The following is a 20,871-nucleotide window of genomic DNA, read 5'->3' on the forward strand; positions in this document are numbered from 1 at the left end:
CGCGGCAGCTGCAGCCGCGGCGGAGGGGCAGGGGCAGGGGGGGCCATGCTCCGCGAGCGCGGGCGCTGCGGTGCCGGAGGGGGAGGGCCTTTCCCTGGTTGGACGTGGCCAAAAGCACAAGGAAAAAAAAAAAAAGGGGAAAAAAAAAAGGGGGGGGGGTGGAAGAAAAATCACGGCACCGGCGCTGCCCACAGGTGCGCGGAGCTGCGGGGCGCCGGTGCTGGTTGCAGCCCCCGCGGGGAACGCGGGGCTGTGCCCGCGCCCCTCCCGGCGGTGCGGGGCGGGGGGCGCCGCCGGTGCTGAAGGGACAGCGCCGCGCTCCCGCCGCCTCCGCCCCTGCCTGCGCCCGGCCGGCCCGGGTCGAGCGCTGCCGGTGCGGGCGGCGGGACCCGCGGCGCTGCCGCTGCTCCTCCCGCTGCTCCTCCCGCTGCTCCTCCCGCTGCCGCCGCCGCTGCCGAGCCGCTCGGTGCAGCCCGCCCGCCGCCGGCACCGCCGCGCAGGCGCCGCTGCCGCCCGGGTCCTAGCGCGGGCCGCGCCCCCGGCTCCCGCCGCCGCGTCCGCCGCTCCCCGCAGCTGCCGGGACAGGGGTGCCCGCTCCGGGGCTGCGGGGAGAGCGCCCTGCCGCCCCGCTCACCTTCCCGCGGCCGCGCGGTGGTCACAGCAGGGGTCCCCTTCGGGAGCGGTGGGTGTCCCGGTGCTGCCCCTCGCTCGGCTCTCAGCAACCCTCTCGAGCATCCCTGACGTGAGTCACGGCTGTGCTCGTCCTGCGTGAACCGGACTCGCTGAAGGGCAAAATTCAAGATCTCCCCAGGCGTAAATTTGTTGTCTCACGAGCAGGGGTACCCAGGGTTGTCACTTCCTATCATGTCGTGCTTTTACTTGGTCCCACCTACACCACTTCTCCATCTTTTCTCTGCTTTTCCTAGTGTTCATTTGGGTTTTTTTCCTAACACCTATGTTGGTAGAAAGTTGCAATTTTGGTTTGTGTTTTTTGTTCTTTTTTATTCTCATTAATTCACAAATAATGACAAGGGACATTTCAAAAACCCCTGGTTCCTGTCTTGTGAGGAGCGTGAAGAACAGCAGGAAGATGGTTGTGTGGAAGGAAAGTAAGAGAGGTATGTAGACATGTTCTGTATTTTATTTGCTACCAGTGTCTCAGGAGGAATAGGCTTATGGGAGAGTCTGGAGAGCTGAGCCTTTGTGGATTGACCATGGGATGTCATGTCATGATGAATGGATTAGGGTGGTGAGACATACAACTGAAGAGTACATGGTTAGGGAATGCTGATGGAGTGTACAAGTAGTAGGGACAACATGATGCTCTACAGAAGAGGGCAGACCAGGGGAATGCAGTCAGGTTGAACTTCAAAGTATGACAGAAATTCAGATGTGCGGGAACAGCAGGTGAAGAACACCTGGAGGGCCGTCAAGGAGCACTCAATGTGCTCAGGTTTGTGAGAGGAGGTGTTTGGTCACCCGCAGCTTCCTTGCAAAGAGTGTTGTATGGTTGGGTTGCAGAGAAGAAAACTTTGTAGTAGCTGTGGTAAGATATTCCAAAGAGGTCTAACCAGCAGATTTGTCTGTGAAAATGGTAACAGACTGGTCTTGAAGCTGGTGATGTAGAAGGAAGGCCTGGGACCTGGTGCTACTTGTGTGCGACTCTTGGGAAAAGGGAGGGAAGACACTAGGAATGGGACTATGTTACTCATATCAGCTATGAATGAGAAATGGAAAGTGAGGCTAAATCAAGGCAACTCTGCACTTCAGCTAGCATAAACTGACGAAAAAATCTCCAGGAAGAGATGCCAGACAGCAACTTGAGCACTGAGACTGAACAGAGGCAGAAAGGTTGATGACAGAGGGAGAATCTGAGAATCACGAGTACAGAAACACTATCTAAAATCCTTGAGAACTGCCAGCCAGAGGACACAGAGGGAAAAGAGGGCTGTGAACCTAAGCCTGGCATTAAGAAAGGAAAAGAGAATGTTGATTCATTGACAGAAATAATATATGTGAAAATTCTTTTTAATCATAGTAAGTGCCTAGTTTTGCTAATAATAGATCTGGGGATCAATGGGAAAGAACTGTAGGGTAGGTTCTGAGGAGTTAACGAACGCTGAGGAGGGCAGGTGACCCAGGTAATATGTTAAGGGCCTCTGAATCCTAGGCTTGTGGGTCCTTCTGGTCACATCCACAACTGCAAAGACTCTTTCCCAGCTCATTTGCTCCTGCCTTCCATGTTACCTTACCTGCAGTGAGTGATTCCTCTATAGGAATATCCATGTTGGGATCTAAGGTGACTGTGGGGATGAAAAGGATATTGTGCAGCTTCTCTCGCTTGGATTTCCCTTCTTGTTTGGGGAACTGAGGGAGGGTGGTGCAGGACCTTAGAAGTCATCTGGGAGTACATGTTAAAAGCTAGAAAGCTTGTTTAAAGACAGTTTTCATGGACTCAGGTGGGGAGGCCACGCTTAAGTGACCTGCAAGGTTTCTTTGAAGATACTAAAGCTGTAATGAAGAATTGGTAGAAACAGAGAAGTTGGATATTTCAAAAGACATGCAAGAGGGCCCCAAATCAGAGACTGATAGGCAAGTGGGAGCTTGTGAGATCTGGAGCAAGATAGCTGCTGAAATAGAAGGTCTTTTAGACATATAAATTGGAACCTAAGTTTAGACATTATTTTCATGTAGAAAATGAAAGATAACAAAGTGTTTGAAGTTTATATTGAAGCTTGAGAGGGAAAGTGTTCAAAACTAATATCTTTCTTTAAAAAGGATCATGGCACAAAATAACTGCATGTTAAGGCACAAAGAGTTTGCTTTGCATGGTAGATTATAGCATGATTTGCATTTGTTCAATTAGCCATAGTTGATAACACTGGATAGATTGTTGGTTTTCATGGAATGAAAGTTTTAATACAGTCTAGCAGCTGCTGTGTCTGAGGAAAGTTTTGTTTAAGCTTGCCATATAGCAATATAAAATTCTAGTTTAATTTTAAGACATAATTTTCCATAATTAGAAATGTTTGGATTATGATAGACAAAACAAATCAACTAATTTTTCAAGTTCTAATTTGCAGGCAAAAACTTCCTATGGAATTTTGACTAATCCCAAACTTGACAGTGGTACTTCTGTCCTCCTAGTCCCATGAAAAATAACAATATTATAATTGGGTTTTATTCTGGTTTGTTTGACATCTTTAAGTCTTTAAACATCTGGTTTATATTTGATATCTTTAAGGAAGATTTAATGTGAAGGTGGATGTGTAAGTCCAGGAGTTACCTGGTTTTTCTGTGATACTGCTTGTCATTTTAAGTTAAATTATTAATTAATCTTACTAAGTTTTACATGCTAAAAAGAACTAAACCAGCTTTAATAATGCTGGGAGACCTGTGTAGGAAGCATGGAGTTGGGAGGTTATCCAAATAGTTCACAGTGTGTTTGGAAAAGGATTATGGTATAGCAGCAGCAGGTGTTGTTATCAGAAAATTTTTAAATGCATTAAAAGCTATTCACCTTGGAAATACATTTTGTTTCCTAACTGATTCTAATAACTGGTGAGAGATTTTGATGATCATCTATGTTGAGCTGGGGCTGACCAAAATCTGGCATAAGTGAGGAAAAAAAGCTGTAGAGTTTAGAAAAGTCTCTCTGAAGGCCTCTCTTGTGGCACACCTACTACTCAGGAAAGTATATGTGCACTTTGAGCAGTCCTGTTGGTCTACCTATAATTTTAGCTGTTCTTCCAATTCAAAATTTTTAATGGTGATAGTGGAAAAACAACTTTAAGCTGTAGATATATTTTAGTTTCTAAACTGCTGTGTAGCTGAGTTAGAGAGTGAGTCCCCTTACTAATTTTATCACTGGTGTTAGGTCACCTCACTGTTCTGATGACACAGGAAGAGTAAGTCCTTCTTTCCCCTCTGTGGCTGATATACTGGGATCACCTTGTTGCCCTACAGCTCCCCCAGGGCAATCACATACAGTGAAAGGTAGGTTGTCTTTCAGACAGAAGTCTAAATTCTGTCTACAAACTAAAAAAAAACCTTATGGGTTCACATTCTCCTCTTTTGTTAATCCCCCTGCTCCCTATTTACTTCTTTAGCTGAGAACTGCAGTGATTTCTGTCTAACTCTAAAGGAGCTTTCTTCCCAATGTGGGAGATGACTGAGCATATATTCCCTAATACTCCTAAACTTAGTAACTCATTAATTTGAAGTGGAACTTTTATTTTATTTTATTTTATTTTATTTTATTTTATTTTATTTTATTTTATCTTTTTCATTATTGTATGAAGATATTTTGCCACTTACTAAAGATGCTGGATTGACAGATCCAAATCCCAGTGCTGTACAGGCACAGAAATAAGAAATGCACATTCGGAAGCTTTGCTGTATTCTTTGGAGCTTCACTAGTGTATCAAGAGTACCTGATTCTGCACACCTCTGTAGCCTCTTCCTTCACCAGGGTTTCTAGTGAGGAGACCAACAATGGTGACAGCTGAAGAAGCTCCCACTCCTGAAATGTAAGCCCAGCTCTGAGTTCATCAGTCAGTTTATCTTCAAAGAAAAAGATTGACCCATTGTAACAATATGAAGAGGAAAAGGAGTTGTTGAGAGAACCTGTGACTTTGTGCACAACTATGAATATAACTGGAGAGTACATTCAAAATGTTTGAAAGCTGGAGGAGGCTGAGAGAATTATTTGTAAGAGTTATAATCTCAAAAGAAAAGGCAGCCAGGTTTGGAAGGCCAGTTTTGCAATGCTTGAATGCTATAATTCAGCCTATGCTCTCTTGTATTAAATTCATGACAACTCAACAGTATTTCAGTGCAGTTCTTTATCAGTTTTAGATTACATCATGCTGTGAATTGCTCTATCTGTTAGCATTGATCCTTGTAAATCATTTGGTTTGAGGTCTTCAAATGGAAAGCTGTGATGCACCTCAGCATGCAATGTACTCATTTTGTCCTTGAAAATAATTTAAAAATAAAGCAGCTGCAATTGCATAGATGTTATTACTTTTCTGAAAGGCTAGATTTGCCTTGCCCCTCTGAATTGTCATTAATTGGATAAAAGCCTTTCATAGAAAGAATGAGAATGGAGAAAAAAATTGTAGGTTGGTGCTTGATGTTGACTGAGGCAGTCATGGAGATGCTGCATACCTGAAGAGCTGTGTAGCCCAAAGCTGTCATGATGCTTTTAATGAGAGTAAGCAGAGCAGCAGAACTTATGGCTAAATGCTAGTTTCTGCACTTTTATAGCTGGATTTTTTATTCTTAATTACTTCAATTTTCCTTGAATATGTACTTCATTTCCATCCATGTTTTTCAATAGTTGCATGGCTTTGCTTTCAGCTGAGAAGCATTTGCTGTGCTCTGCCTGATGAGTTGCACTTGTTCTTCATCCATTTCTACTGGGCTGACATTTGTGAGTGAAGGTTCTTTTTGATTTGCAAATTCCTTTGGGATCCTTCAGAAAGTGCACATCAAACTGTGAGATAAATGGAATCTGCTCTGGAAAAAAATGGAAGTAATATTGTGACATGTTAGAGATAATCTTTGGTCTTTATTCACTCCATTAACTAAGAGAAACTCCCACCTGAATCCATTTGGTTTTGCTGAAAATTTATGGGAGATGGAACTGAGCAGATACAACGATAGAGATGGTGCACACAAGTAAGGCGAGGTGGTGGAAGTGGTGTTATGCTGCTTGCTGAAGGACTAGGGAGATTTCCAAACTGTCTTTCCTCTAGGGAAACTGTCTTTCCTTCTCCTTCCTGGCAAAAAGGGCAATAAGCACTGCAAACAACTGCTGAGTTGTCTGCCTCACCCCCAGCTTCCTAAATCCACCACGTAGCTGGACTGGGTGAGACACTGTGCTTTTGGAGAACATCCTCGACTCAAGGCTGTAGTAAAAGTGTCAGGATTTGTCTTTGATGAGACATTCCAGCAAAACAGAAATAATTGTTCCTCAAGAAATCATGGCGCTAAATCACAGCAAGATCTACTTTGTGCATCTGAAATTAGGCATCCAGCTAATGTGCCACTTTGTTACAATGCGGAGCTATGGAAGGATATAGATGTCCTGTCTTCTTCCTGCTGATCTAGGTGTGATCCAGCAAAAAAACAGCTGGTGACGAGGAAAATTGAGCTTACACAATTGGAAGTTTCCTGTCAGCACATAACAAAAACACCCGTATCTAAACTTCTGTTACTATGAGCTGAGCTCAGTCATCCTGAGGGCTCCCAATCTGCATTGCCAAAAGGGCACACATAGGTCAGAACTATTTAACTCCTACCATGTACTATAGCTAGAGTCTCAGAAAGGGCCAGGGACTTGGGCTTTATTTTATTAGTTGGTTTGTTTCAGGGAGTCCTAAGAGGTCCTTGATTTTCTCAGACTGGCCTAGTCAGCCTTTTCTGAAAACAAAACTCTACTAATGCTGTCATTATGTTTTTAAGATCTCAGCCGATTTGCAGGTGCATGAACATAGCAACAGACACAAACACATAGATACAGACATATGTATTTCACAACTACTATATACAGAATACAGAACAGGAGGTGCTAGTCTTTTCTTGAAAAAGGCATGCAGCTCTCAGTGCTGCAAGTGTATCTTTTTCATTTAACCATCAAAAAAATGAAAAAACCATAGGGTCTGTTTCTGACCAAGGAGAATGGAATATGCTCCATTTTATAAAATGTATGTGCTTGCCCATCAGCTGACTGTTTCTCTAATACATCAAAACAATTAGAACATTTCTTATCTTTTTTTTTTTACTGAAACTAGAACTTTATTTTTGTTAAATGATTCACTTTTCACAGCTGTTATTACTTCTTCAGCCTACTCTGAGTTCACAATAGTAACTGAGAAGTCCTCAGACAAGCAGATGGGAAAATGGCCTGGAAGTCTTTATTGTTATAAACCTTTTGTAAAACTTTAGATGTTGAAAGGTAAGAGCGGTTTAAATAAATCTCAACAATGCTGATTCAAAGGTTTAAAGCATTGCTTAAATCCCTTGATTAACCCAGTTTCTCAATATTTGAAATGAATCAATAACTCTGAGATGTCTTTTCTCTCGTCTAGCTTTGTAAATATTTATGCAGCCAGTCCCATGAAATATGACATTTAATCCTAAGTAATTATTTGAATGCTGCATATGAGGAGATATAAAGTATAATAGTTCCAGTGATGCTAGTCCAATAATTGGCACTAAGGATGAAATCTGCTGCTTTTCTTTTGTCAATAGCCAGGATTTATACAATATAAGTGTGAGTGAATGGAAAGGAAAATCCACTTGCTGTCCCAAATCTTGGGCCAGCTGCTGGGAATGCAGGTTTCTTTATCCTGTCTCATGCCTGGACCTATGCCTTAGCATTAACAGCAGCCTTTTGTTCCAGTTAAATGAAGTGGTGAGAGCTTGATTAAAGCCCATATTGAAGGGATGGCACCTCTATTAGCTTGTCCTCTGCGTTTCCTTTCTGGAGCATACTATAATGAACGTTCTCTGCACTCCAGGAAGCAGGAAGATGCTTTACCCAGAGTTTCCAGGACCTGGGGAAGACTTCTGTAGGAATCCAGTGCAAAAGGACTATACCAACCCTCCAGACAGTAGCTGGAATTCCTGGTAACATGCAAGATTTGCAGCAGGTTTGTATTTAAATGATTTAGTTTAAGAAGCATAGTGATATGCTTGTTCCTATGACACTACACTTTTAGTCATTGTTTACTGTTTCAGTCTGATTCATCTGTGGATTCTGCCAGGTTTTGCAATTGTAGTCTTTGCCTCTAGGTAGTCCAGCAGTAGAAGGAATTGGGGAATAACGAGGAAGCAGAGAAAGATCATAGTGGGACAATACATTCAGAGTTGGCCAGCAAGAAATCAGAATTGGGTTTTCCTTTAGAAATGCTCCATTCTCATACAAAATTGGACCTTTCTGTTCTTCTGGGATGGATTCTCATCCTAAGAGGGCCTACAATAGCATTTTTATTAGCTTTCCGATGAAGCAATGAGAAAAAAGCAGTGTCCAGTTCTCAAATCTATAATAAAAACCTTTTTTTTTTTTTGAAAATTTTCTAACTGTAATAAAAAATACAATAGATATCTGCAAGTTCTTCTAAAATTGTTCTCCATCTTATCCTGCCTGTTAAAAAGTGGAGGAAAAAATTGCTTGTGTGGTAGTAATTCAGGATGTGGGAAAAGATGTTTCTTATTTGCTTTATCATGCCAACCCCCTTAAGAACCCTTCATTGTATGGAAAGGTCTTCATACAGAAGTGCTGAAGTGGCTCTGTGCTTGTGTGGCTCAGTTTGACCACTGCATAATCCAAGCAGAGAGATGTATGGTCCAAAGGAAAGTGCACCACAGAAAAGGTGATGTGGGAAGTCAGTGAAATTACTCTCAGTTTTCCTGAATTTATCCTTATACAGCCCTTAGGAGGTATTTTGACCAATATATACACAAATATGTATAATTCTGGTTAGGGAAAATCCAGATTGCATTTGGGTTACAAATGGAATCTTCTTCAGCTTTGTTTCCATATAATGTTGTATTTCTTGTCTTATTGACTATTTCTCCCCTCCCAACCCTAGACTGAATAGGATCTGCAGAATGCTGCTCATATTCAGGGATGTATTTTCAGGTACTTTGAGATTAAAAAAAAAAAAAGTTGTTTCTAAACAAAAGTTTTCATTTTCAGGTACACCTGAACGTTTGGAAGGCCTAAGAGATTTGGGGGGATTTGGTCCAGTTGGAAATCAGGCTAGAGATAATGTATCAAAGTATGAATTAAAGCTTTCAAAGATGAAAATATAAAACTAATTATCTTGGTTAAGAAAAAGTAAAATCTTCTGCTTACTCTGGCTGATTAATGTTAATGTGTCGATATCAAGTTAACAAGTACATAAAATAGCAATGGGACAAATTAAGAGAGGAACCTTAATGTGCACAGACATTTTGTCAGTCAACCAAAGTTCCTAAAGGGTCAGCTGCAAGTCTGGAAACATAAATAGTGGTGTCTAAAATAGAAAATGTTCTTTTTGATTTTTTTTTCTCTTTCTCCACTGTGTGTTTTACCACAAAACCAAACAAAAAAAAGGCCACGGATAATGGTCATGGAGTGCTTGAAGGGCGTTTGCCTTCCCTCTTCACAAAGTGAAGGTATGTCAGACACGGTTAGCTACCAAGTATGCATGCAGGAATCACTGTGTACCTAACAGCTGTGAGGACTAAGTGATCTGATTGATCTCTTCTGATCTCTTGTTAATAATAATTATTTGTACTTAAAAGAAGGAATAATGTTTTGGTACCCACATCTGAGGAATAGTTGGTCTGGGGTTTTTTTCGCACTTAGATGCACAGCAGAACTCAGAATTCTTTTGGCAAAAAAAGGCCAGAGAGCAGATGAGCTGAAATGACAGATTCAGGTAAAACACGAGCAGCCAGCTCACAACAAGCGAGTTCATTGCGTGACAATCTTCCTGCTCTTCCCTAGGGACTGAGCAGAACGTTTCAAGAAGGAGCAGATGGAAACAGCTGCCAACAGATGAGTACTGGAATGGATTCAAGGCACACTACTTGCTGGAACTTGAGAGTTTGTGATGGCCTGAGCTTCCCCAACCACAGGTATCTAAGATTTGGAACCAGGCAGCTGTCAGTCAGTTCTTATTTATGAGGACCAGAAAAACCCACTCTTGTCCTATGGTGTGGGGAATCTTTTAAGCTGGGTTGCAAGTAGTACTAAAGATAAAAGAACCCTACTAAGATATTTTTCATGAATGTGTCTATCTCATTGTCCACTCACTCAAAATGGTTGTTTCTCTTGACCTTGAGCTGAGGTTTAACAGGTGGGTAAAAGATAAATTTAGGAAATCCAGTGATGCAATGCTGACACTTTTATGTCTTCTTGCATAATTTCGAGCATACCATGAAGAATAATAAATGGCAAAGGCTAAAGTGTCCTTGGCAAACAAACAGACAGAATAGCACCCTGTGATATTTTTACCTTTGTTTCCCCTCACCACACACTTTTTACTCCCACAGAGCTTGAAATATTAACCCAGCATGTTAATTTATTTCTTCCAGAGTTGCCCTGACTGTTGCATTTAACATCTCTCTTGGAAGTACTTCAAACCAAGTGGCTGGCTCCATCTCTAGCTTTGTTAATTAGGCACATTACTTGGTTGCTTTTTCTCATATCGCTTAATGTAATTGGCATTTGTGAAGCTTTTGAAAGGCATGTTTGGGACTACATTTTGTGCAGCTGGCTTTCAACTGCAAGCTGTTTCAACTGTGTAGTTCTGTAGAGGACAGCCTTTGAGAGCGTAGAGCATGTGTGCCTAGCACATACCATGCTTCCTTTCCAAAGGGAACAAAGGGATGCAAGCATGGCCTGTCCCATACAAAGAAACATGTGTGACACATGAACCCCCCTGCATACATTTGTATTTCTGTGGCATTAGATCTGTAATGGGAGCACGACGTGCCCTGGTTGAAGAACAGGTCTCCTTTTATAAGCTGTTGTATAAATGCTTTGTTCTGTGATGGTCTTCCTCCCAGCCTTTAGGCCACACATAGGGAGACCTTGCCATATGGACAGAAAAGCCTTTGGTTTTCCCATAAAAATGCATCTTTGAGCATCCAAACTCAAACCATGAGTTTGTACCTGCTGCAATAATTCCAACAGATAAGGGTACCAGTGCTGTGTCAACTGCCAGCAAGACTGATGAATTTACACCGGGTAGGAATTCGGCTCATTGATTTCAGTTGTCGTGGTGTGAAATGATATTCTCTACCTGAGCTGAGAAAGAGTTAGATGGGAGAGTTTAGGGGGGAAAAATAAGGAATGTGTGCACTAAAAAAAACATGTCAAAGTCCTGTTTTTCATGGAAAGGCTGCCCTCCGGTGGCCTGGAGAAAAGCCTACACACTGCTTGTTGGTTCAATAATGTCCTTTCACACTGCAGCAAGCAGCAGCTCTCAAATATGGATGGTCTAGGCCCCTGCCTCAGGAAACCCGCAGGTAGCATAAAAACAAGTAAAGAAACTCAGAACAAAAAGGTATGGCTTTATTTGGTTTAGGATTCAGAAGTAGGGCAATGTGAAAGAAAGGAATGTTGTGTGGCCAAAGTATAAAATGAATCATAGAATGGTTGGGGTTGGAAAGGACCTTAGAGATCATCTCGTTCCAACCCCTCTGCCATGGAAAGGGACACCTTCCACTAGACCAGGCTGCTCAGAGCCCCATCCAACCTGGCCTTGAACACTGCCAGGGATGGGGCAGCCACAACTTCTCTGGGCAACACATTCCAGTGTCCCACCACCCTCACAGTAAAGAATTTCTTCCTAATATCTAATCTAAACCTGCTCTCTTTCAGTTTGACACCATTCCCCCTTGTTCTGTCACTACATAGTCTTTTAAACAGTCTCTCTTCATCTTTCTTGTATTTTCCCTTCAGCTACTGGAAGGCCACAACTACGTCACCCTGAAGCCTTCTCTTTTCCAGGCTGAACAATCCCAACTCTCTCAGCCTTTCCTTGTAGGAGAGGTGCTCCATGCTTCTGATCATCTTGGTGACTCGCTCTGGACTCGCTCCAACAGGTCAATATCCCTCCTGTGCTGAGGACCCAGAGCTGGATGCAGCACTGCAGGTGGGATCTCACCAGAGCAGAGAGAAAATCACCTCTCTTGGTCTGGTGGCCAAGATTTGTGCCCTACTGAAGGACTTGGTCACCAGAGAATTGTATCATGGTCCTGCTGTCATCTGCTGTTCCTGTGCATCTTCCCCACCTGCCTTCTGGCCAGCAGCCTGTCTCCCCCAGGACCACTGCTCTCAGCATAGGCCATACAATGCCTTCAAAGACCTTCCATTTTCTCCCTCCTTTTGTCTTTATTTTTCACTTAAAACAAAGAAAAATAGGGTGGTGCCCCAAAATTTGTCTAGCAATAAAAAAGCCAAAACCCAACCAACCATACTATTCCTACATTTTTTTTCTCTCTGTTTCTCTAGAAGGCTCTTGGTAGGGAAGAGTTTGGTTTTTCCAATATATTTTTCCTGATGTTCCTAGTGTATGGGGCTCCAGGTGCTGACTGAAGACTGTGAATATTTTTGCTGTTTCTGCGCCAACAAACCTTCCATCATAGAAAGATGATAAAACAGAACATAGAATTCACTGAGGAACGATTTCAGGAAGAAATGCAGTTTACATTTCTCCCAGCAGATGTGGCTGTTGGACCAGAAAAGGCTCAAGGTCAGTTCAGGTGGGTTAAGGAGAACTGTGGAGATTGGGAGACCCCCTTTTACTGCCGTGGATATGCAGCACTAGGTAACTGTCCTGAGACACAGACTTCAGAGTGAATCTGACTCCAAACAAAGAAAAACCCAACACCCCAATCATGTGATTAACAACCTCCCTCAATCATGTGATTAAGTGGGTTATTGTCTGTTAGAGTTTTTACTAACTTTTTTTATAGAGTGACAGTATTTGCCTCCCTATTGATAGATGTGAGGTTATTAATTGAGTATTACATAAAACAGCACACTTGTTGATGTTGCTAAGATGTCTGTAGATGATAAAAGTTATTGGTGTTGTAGAAAGAAAATGTGAGTTCAGTGCCATGCTGACTTTAACATCGGGAAACCCCATAGGTTTTCTATCACCCCATGGTTACAGGATAGGTCAGTTTTCACCATTAACTTGCAATGTTAATTAAGGTCTTTATTCAGAAGTGTCTGTGTAGATTTCTGGGTTCCTTGTACTGGCCCCAGTGGCTCTATGTCAGACATTATTCCTAATTCCTGGTGGGTCCTGGGAGGGAAAGGATTATCTGAAGGCTCTTCTGTAGTGTGCTAGGGACCATCCTCTCCCTCGTTAGCCCTGAAATGTCAGATATTGAAAGGTCTCCATTTAATGACATTCCCAGTTGTGCAACAAGCCTGTTGAGAAGGGAGCATGCTGCATCCATCAAGGAGAGGAGGTCATGGCTGTTCAACAGTTTTACTAGAAAACCAGTGATTTGAAAGGCTGAGGGAGGGTGAGCTGATAGTAAACAGTGCTTAATGAGGTACTTGGATGTGCCTCCCAAGATGATCTCCAGGTCGTGCTGTCAGAGATTTGCACTCTGACTTTACAAAGACCTTTTTACCACTGCTTGTGAAGCCAAGACTGCCACATGCAAGTTATATGAAATGACCTTCCTACCATCTGCTGCTATCACAGGCTCCGTGTCAGCCACTCATTTAGGAACGGTTGTACGCTTTCAGCACTATTATGGGGGCAGTTTCTGGTTTGTACTTTCAACATCAGGTGAGCACTAAAGCCTGGCAACTTGTTCAGAGGGTTGTGCTCAGGGAGATCGGCACATCTGAAAGTGTTGTGACAGAAATGGGTCAGTGACCTGAGCACGAGCAAAGGGTCACAGCAGGGAGTTTGTCCTGGCTTTGCACTGCTACGTGAACACTATCCCAGACACTATTATGGGCAGTAGTCTGAAAATATTCCTACTGAAGCTGGAAATATTCCTACTGATTTCAAGGAAATTTTTAAACAAAAAGGAAATATTAATTTATTTTCATTAAAATTCATGAGGTATGAGGTAAACCTTTCTTTGTCTGTTTTGGATGTAGTTCTTCTGAAGATAGCAGTTTTGGCCCTTTGCACCCTTTGAACCTTTCAAATATCTCTGCAAAATGTAAGATGTAAAATGAAAACTGTTTTTGCTTCCACTTTCAAGGGGTTTTCTAAGGTCTTTATCTTGAGTTGAAAATGACAAGTCATTTTAGAAGAGCAGCATCTGGTGTGAAGCAACTGCCAATTTAATATTTCTTTGATATATTTGGATACAGATAATAAAATCTTTTTAAAGGGAAAAAATATACCAGGAATAGTTCATATATCTTTTACCTAAAATTGAATGTTCAGTACGTGAAATACTTCTGTAGCAGTATTGCTATGATAATGCAGGAAATGGTGTTTAACATTGTTATTTGAAAACCCAGCAATTTTACTGCATTTTGTTGTGAAATATTGAAAGTAGGAAGAAGATCCTTTTCATTCTCATACTTGCAAATGACCTGATGAAATGTAAAATCATGTATGTATACATACTTAGTATGTATAAGTAAGGTATCAATTTATTCCTCTTCACTTTTTCCATAGCAGTGGTTTGAGTGAGATAAACCAGTAATACTGTGTTTGTCATGCAGTGCTTTCTTAAGTTACCAAATCAAATCAAACATTCCTAAAATGCACACTTATTCTGTTCGAAGACAGCTACTTTCCTTTAATTGTTTGTATTGGGATAACTTTCCCTTCGGAGGTAGTCTTCCTTAGGAAACATTGTACTGAACTGGAACCTGTCCGATACAAACTTTCAGACTATCAGTGTGTGTTCATAGCCCATGCTGGAGCATTTCTGTAGACCAAATTTCTGCACTTTGTCTTGTAGGATCAGCCCTAAATGCCGAAATTAATCTTCAGGAGCCCAATTTAAGAACCAAAGTTCGTAAATGTTGGATCAGTCTTGCGTACGCTCCTTGGTTGTGTCAGAACTAGGCTAAATCTATGAGTCCAAATATTACTAGCTTCCAAGTATTTACTCATAGACTGGGATATAATTCTATCAGTAACATGCTGTCCTCTTGATGCACAGGGATTTGTTTTAAATATATTTATTACCTTAGAAATATACAGGAAGAAATCGCATAGGGAACAATTTTCCTTATCTAAGTAAAAAAATAAATATATCTGTAATCTGAACATGTATTTATCAGTGCTGATGCCCTTTGGCCTTACTTCAGTGAACTTTTCTCACTGACATCAATGGAAGAAAGATGGGCTCTGCTTAGGAAACCTATGAATATTTTTTCTTCATCATCCATCCTTCTATTTTGGGATGTGCCAAATGCCTGTTCTCTGTTGTAACATTAACATCAGTATGTGGAAACTGGGGTGGCTAAAATAAATCAGTGAAATGCAATATACATGACTCCACATGGAACTGCATGTACATTGTTGAGCACAACTGTCCTGTGCCTGCTCTGCTGTGCCAGCCCTACAGCCAGGTACCTGACTGTGTCCCTCAGAAGTGGGGTGCAAGCAAGGCAGGCACGAACTATGTGCTGCCAGTATATGACAGAGCCTCTGTCATTCCTGAGCTGGCAAAAGACTTTTTGGTTGTCATTTAATGGCAGTAAAATTGCTACTTTTACCAACCTCAAATTATGGGAATTAAAAGATCTTTCGTATTCCACAAAAGCATATTTTTGGATCTTTTGCATTGTGGGCCTGATTGAATGTTTGCTGAAGGCAATGAAAATGATATTGATGATATGTGAGGTCCTGATTTGTGAGGCAACTGTCTTTCCTTAGCTTTTGTAAGTTAGGGATACAGGCTTCCAACTGGGCCATTTTTCCGACCTTACTAGAGATCCTCCTGATTCATGTTAGTATGAATTAGCGCATTCTCAAATTCATTTGATTTTTATTTTTAATGGAAAAACAAAAGGGGTAAGCTCAGTCTTTATGGGCTGGAGTGTTTTCTACCCACAGGGAAATCAATGGGAGACCTTTACAAAGTTGAACTTTGATGAAGATGCTGAGTGGCCAGTCCTGCCTCGGAGTCCTCTCCAATCCGTGGGAGCCTGGGCTGCTCCACAGAATGGTCCTGCACCTCGACATTGATTTATCATCCACCATGACCACAAGCTCATGGATGAGGAAGGAATACCCATGGCTGCTACCATCCCTGCCCCTCTGGCTTCAGATAAATCAGCAAGCTCAGAGCATGACTGCCCCAGGAAGAAGAAGCAACTGCATTGCTCTGTTCAATACATGGCAGCTTGCTCCTCTCCTCTCCTCTCCGCAGAACATTGATCTTCAAGGCCATACATGATTAAAGGAGTGGGAGATGTTCCCTGGAATTAGCTGTTCCCTTTTCTTTTTCCTGCTTAAGAGGTAAGAGCTGCATAAACTCCCTTTTTAATAGTCACCTAACAGAGAATACAATGACTAATCTGTCATCAAAGTATTTAGGGATGATGACAATACCTAGATTGATTTTCAGTGTGTTTTTTGTTTTCATTTCACTGTGATGTTTATACAAAATCCATAAATCATAGGCATGTGATAAGAAACAGGTTGTAGTTGCTGGTTATTCTTGTCCAGATGCACAGAAATGCCCTGATGGTTACTTTCCAATGACAACCAGCTCAGGGCTTAACATTTTTCAGTTGCACAGCCAGCTTTCAAGGTTACACATAGATACTGAATGAAACAGAGCCCACTGGTTATTTTTAGAGAGGCTCTAAACAAGAAGTAAATCCCTGGAGTGATGCTGCCAGAGATGCATAAAGTTCAAACCCAAATTAAAACTGCCTATCTTTGGCCTAAATTCCAACTTGAACTTGAGGAAAACTGTGAACTGTAACTTGAACTTTATGACAAGAACTCCTTTGCAATTAGTTTCTGATATCTGAGAATACATGAACATGGTACAAACACTTGAAAAATAAAACTTGAATGAAAAATGTGAACGTTTGTCCAAAAATGTAGTTCTTGGTCTTGAGATAGTGTTGTAGGACTTTAAGTTTCAGTAGCTACATTGGAATTTGGAGAGTCTAATTTTTTGTGATTCCTAGTTTCAACACATCTTTGTAAGATCAAGTCCTGCGATGTAATTGTAAATTTTGGAGGCAGGAGGAGAAACGTGCTTATTTACTGATCCCTTTAATAATGACCTGTGATGCTCAGGTCTTGGTTTAGCAATGACCACGATAGAATATGAAGAAAGTAGACCCTTTGTCAGCAGCGTATTTATGCAAAGTAGTGCAACTGAAGCATGTTCTTGATTTCTTTGCTGAATCAGAGCCTGTATCTTCTTCCTGCCAAGGCAGAGATCTAATACCACCCCTAAATGCACTAGTAATTCTAGAAGCCCTAATGAAAGTCAAGATAACACCACAGATTTTATAAATAAGGGTCTTTATTTAGAATACTGTTGAAAACATTCTTGGCAACCACATCGTATAAATATATAAAGTTAAAGTTTGACACGACAAACCAAGCAATATTAAATATTTTTAAATTTTTCCCTTTTATGTTTTAAGTTTTGCTTTCTTTTTTTTTTTTTAATTTTATTTCTTTTGCTCTTTTTTCCTTTTTTTTTCTTTTTTTTTTTTTTTTTTGGAAAGCAACTCTTATTTACAATTATACAAAAGTTTTATAAAAAGTGGTCCACAACCTTATTTTGGCCAGAACAGGAGTAATAGGAAGTAGTCATGCCACTACTGCTGTAGATTTCTATTTTCCTCCACATTCAAGAGCCAACTTCCTATTCCCCACAGCCCAGATTAAACATTGGCCATTTCATGGTATACAATTTTCTCTCTAGACATATTAAATAACTTTAGTTTAACAACCAATAAATAACTATGTGTATTTTGAAGTGATACAGGTTTGCAAAGTTATATAGTTGAAGGAATTTTCAGTGATATTTTAAAACTGGAACAAGTCTTAAGAAGTCTTTTCAACCTTAGAAGGCAGGTCTTGAGCGTGGCCAAACGGAGCAAATTGTTTTCGGTGCAGTCCAGCTGGAGGGGTCCTTATAGCACTTGGTAGATGGGGTTGCTGCTGCTGTTATCCTGGGGAAGTGGGGTGCAGTTGGTGGGGGAAGGAATTTGGGCTCCACTGTCACTCAGACTCACTCCTTCTGGAGGGGAACAGGGACTCCCTTCAGCAACAGTTTCCACTGGAGGCAGTATGGGGCATGTGGAATTATCTGTGGAAATCCTCTCTACAATGCTTGAGAGGCAATCGAGACTGGAAACAACAGAACTCTTCCCATGCTTTGGATCTAAAAAAACAGACAAAAGTGCTCAGGTTATCCAGTGGGTCCTTAACATCAGTGGGCAGCACACATTTGTGAGCATGTGAAGACTCAGAGGAAATGAATATTCGTGAAGGACACCAATTATCAGAAAATAGATTGTAGTTTCAAAATGGAAGAGAGGCCCAACTACAGTGCTCTGGGCAGGGAGGATCCAAGGCTTCCCTGAGCGCATAGAAAGGGAAGAACAGATTTGAAATCAATCGTAAATTACTCCAGTTTGGATCAATAACAGAGTAAGAAGAGTCTTCATGTAAGATATGGTTAAACGCTGAAAATTAGTTGCAGAGAACACACTTCTATCCAAATGTTGTATTTGCAAAACAGGAAATACAGCTATAATACATCCCCTTATTTGCAAATGCACCTAGAGAAAATCCAATGCCTCTACCAGCAGCAATGGCTCGCTGGCTGGAAAGGCAGGTTCCCCTCTCAGCCCAGCTGGACACAGAGCAGGCACAGGAAAGCTGCTGCACTGCCTGCCTCTGTCTCAGTGTTTCACACTGCTGTTAGGGCACGTACTCACCATTTGGGGACTCTGTGTAGTAGCTGCTGTCATAGCTGTTCCTTCTGCGGGAGCTGCAAGGAGGCCCGCTGTACTCCATCTGGGAAGGAGAGAAACCTGAGTGAGGTCAGGCTCTTACCCCAATCCTGGTAACCATCTAATTTCATGTTTCAGTCTCTAGTCTGTGCCATCATTCCAGTCCTGGCTGAAATGCCATCAAGTTGTAGATTTTTTGAGTGAGGAAGAACGTAACTTGGCTAGAAGGGGATCCACCCCAGAATATTTTATGTGGCACAGCTGTTCCACGGGAAAGTTACCACTATTGCATCGAATGCTGCAGCTTTAGAGATGAGATGAGGCTTTCCAGCATTCTGATCAGATACAGCCCTTCATGTATCTTTAGTTTACAACAGGGAGACCGAAAGGGGAATGGCATATTTTGAATTTAGTTTTTGAAGATTTTTCTAAACGTGAATTCCTCTTTAAAAGCCTCTGTCTACCTTTGTCCCTTTGTATTTCCTTCAGTTTCTCTTCCCATTTCCATTTTGTATAGAAAATGCTACAGAACACTGACTAATGTATTTGTTTCCAATACTTCAACCCACAACGGAATTCCTCTATTAAAAGAGGCTGTATCTTGAAGAGGAATAATTTGTGTAAATCTCTCCAATCTGTCAAGTATCTCATAATCACAGATACTCAACTCAGTAACAATTATCCCCACTAGAGCACAAAAAGCAGTCTCTGGCCTGAAAGTGCTGTTCACGGCCCATCCAGAGAGCTGTCCTGGACTCTGGTCACCACATCCTACCAGCCCAGAGGCTGAACCTACAGCCCCAGCCAAAAAATGTGGGGATGAGACACCCTCTCTGGCACCCACCCTTCTTCTCCCATGCCCATAATGTACAAACAGGACTGAAAGCCTGGATTCTCCTTCCTATTGCTTGTAAATATCTATGGAGGGGATGAAGTAAGTGAGAAGAGAAATGGAGAATCTTTTTCTTAAGGGTCAAGAAAAACAATTCTTGTTGCTTAGACCCTCCTCCTGTTATCATGATGAATAGCAGAAAACAAAACCCAGACTCTTATCAATTCCTGTGTAACTATCATGTCCGAGGGGGCCCTTCCTCTCTGCTGTCCTTAGAGGATTCAAAGGTAATGATAGAGCAGAGGATGGAAACAGAGATGCCTCAGGAGCTACGAGAGCACAGGCAATGCCCCCAGGTGCCCATCCCAGGCAACTTCCTGAAGTCCTCCCCCAGCAGCTTTCCCCAGGCTCCTCCAGGACATGGGGAACCTGCCTAATTTCTCATCCCAGGGAACAAAGTGTGTAAGAGATTCTTCTTTCCCAGAGATCCTGCCATTGTGGGGACCCAACCTCCCTTTGCTGTGGGTGCTCCAGGCACGAGAAAGGACTTTGTCTTCTGCCTGGGGACGTACAGAAGGCAGCTGCTATAGGGAAGGCAGGAAGAGGAGACTCGCCCTGCTCAGGTTTGGACCAACAATGTCCAGAGCACCTTGGTGGCAGGGAGTCCTCCCTGGGGCACTCACCATGCCGTCGGAGCAGTTGGAGCGGGGACTGGAGGCATCCGATTCCCCGCTGTAGTGCTCCAGCACCGGGTAATAAGCGTCCTCCTGCTCCCGCAGCAGGGCCTGCAGGCTCTCGATGTAGCGGATGGCGTTGCGCAGGATCTCCACCTTGGGCAGGCGCTGGTTGGGGTTGGTGGAGGTGCAGCGCTTGAGGGTCTCGAAGGCCTCATTGACCTTGCTGAGCCGTCGGCGCTCCCTCATGGTGGCGGCCTTACGGCGGTCAGCGTTGGTGGTCTTCCTCTTGCACGCCTTGCAGGCCCACAGCAGGCAGCGGCCAGCCTGGTGGTGCCCGCTGGGCGCCCGGACGTGCTCCTCCTCGTGCCCGTGGTGGTGCCCGTGGTGGTGCGGGTGCTCCTCGGGCTTCAGCAGACCCCCGACGTGCACCAGCCGGGGGTCCAGGTCCTCGAAGAAGTGCATGTCCGACGTGTTGAAGCACGGGTCATCGTAGAAGTCATCGGCGGCTGTGAAGGAGCAGAGGGAGCCCTCCGTCATCTCCATGGGGCCCAGTAAGTCCATGGGGGCGGCGGAGGGGACAGCGGCTGGGCCAGAGGTGACAGCGAGGGGCTCAGAACGGAGGGGCCTTCGACCGGGCTGCTGTGCGGCCGGGCGGGTGTGCGGAGCCGAGACCCTCGCAGCCTCTCCCAGGCGAGGCCACCAGCGCTGGCTGCAGCCCCGAAACCCCTCCCCAGCCGCGCCGGTCTGGGAGCGCCACTCGGGGCCGTATTTATGGCTGAGCCCCCCGGCGCGGCGGGTCGGGATGGGGCGGGCCGGGGGGCGCGGCCGGGCGGGTCGGGGGCCGGGGCGGCGGGGGGGGCGCGGTGTCCCACGGGCGTTGGGGCAGGGGCAGCGGCAGCCGAGCGCTCGGATGTGCGCAGGGCTACATT

General features: G+C 43.3%; 1 protein-coding gene and 1 long non-coding RNA gene across 8 annotated transcripts; one reads left to right on the top strand and one right to left on the bottom strand.

Moving 5' to 3' along the window:
- Positions 1-536: 536 nt before the first annotated feature.
- LOC125327574 lies at positions 537-19,945 on the top strand. 7 transcript variants are annotated; one of them, XR_007204316.1, is made up of 8 exons: positions 537-1,118; positions 3,878-3,996; positions 6,833-6,961; positions 7,527-7,658; positions 9,107-9,168; positions 9,503-9,633; positions 15,558-15,962; positions 19,750-19,945. It is a non-coding gene; the product is annotated as an uncharacterized LOC125327574 (long non-coding RNA). The 7 variants fall into 7 exon arrangements; XR_007204318.1 differs by lacking the exon at positions 19,750-19,945 and adding an exon at positions 5,362-5,434 and having other exon boundaries at positions 15,558-16,540; XR_007204315.1 differs by lacking the exon at positions 19,750-19,945 and having other exon boundaries at positions 537-742; positions 1,033-1,118; positions 15,558-16,540.
- On the bottom strand, positions 17,186-20,677 carry MYOD1 (myogenic differentiation 1). Its single transcript, XM_048307213.1, has 3 exons — positions 19,949-20,677; positions 18,419-18,497; positions 17,186-17,859 (listed from the first exon to the last, which is right to left on the bottom strand). The coding sequence occupies exons 1-3, from the start codon at positions 20,501-20,503 to the stop codon at positions 17,609-17,611; spliced, it is 885 nt and encodes a 294-aa protein (XP_048163170.1). The 5' UTR covers positions 20,504-20,677; the 3' UTR covers positions 17,186-17,608.
- Positions 20,678-20,871: the final 194 nt, after the last annotated feature.

Source organism: Corvus hawaiiensis, chromosome 6 (assembly GCF_020740725.1).
Source record: "Corvus hawaiiensis isolate bCorHaw1 chromosome 6, bCorHaw1.pri.cur, whole genome shotgun sequence".
Taxonomy (NCBI): domain Eukaryota; kingdom Metazoa; phylum Chordata; class Aves; order Passeriformes; family Corvidae; genus Corvus; species Corvus hawaiiensis.

Coding starts and splice junctions, on each gene's coding strand:
- MYOD1 (XM_048307213.1), bottom strand. CDS start 20,503: ATGGACTTACTGGGCCCCATGGAGATGACGGAGGGCTCCCTCTGCTCC. Junction 18,498..19,948: donor CCAACTGCTCCGACGGCATG/GTGAGTGCCCCA, acceptor TCTCCTTCCCAG/ATGGAGTACAGCGGGCCTCC. Junction 17,860..18,418: donor CTACACAGAGTCCCCAAATG/GTGAGTACGTGC, acceptor CTGTTTTTTTAG/ATCCAAAGCATGGGAAGAGT.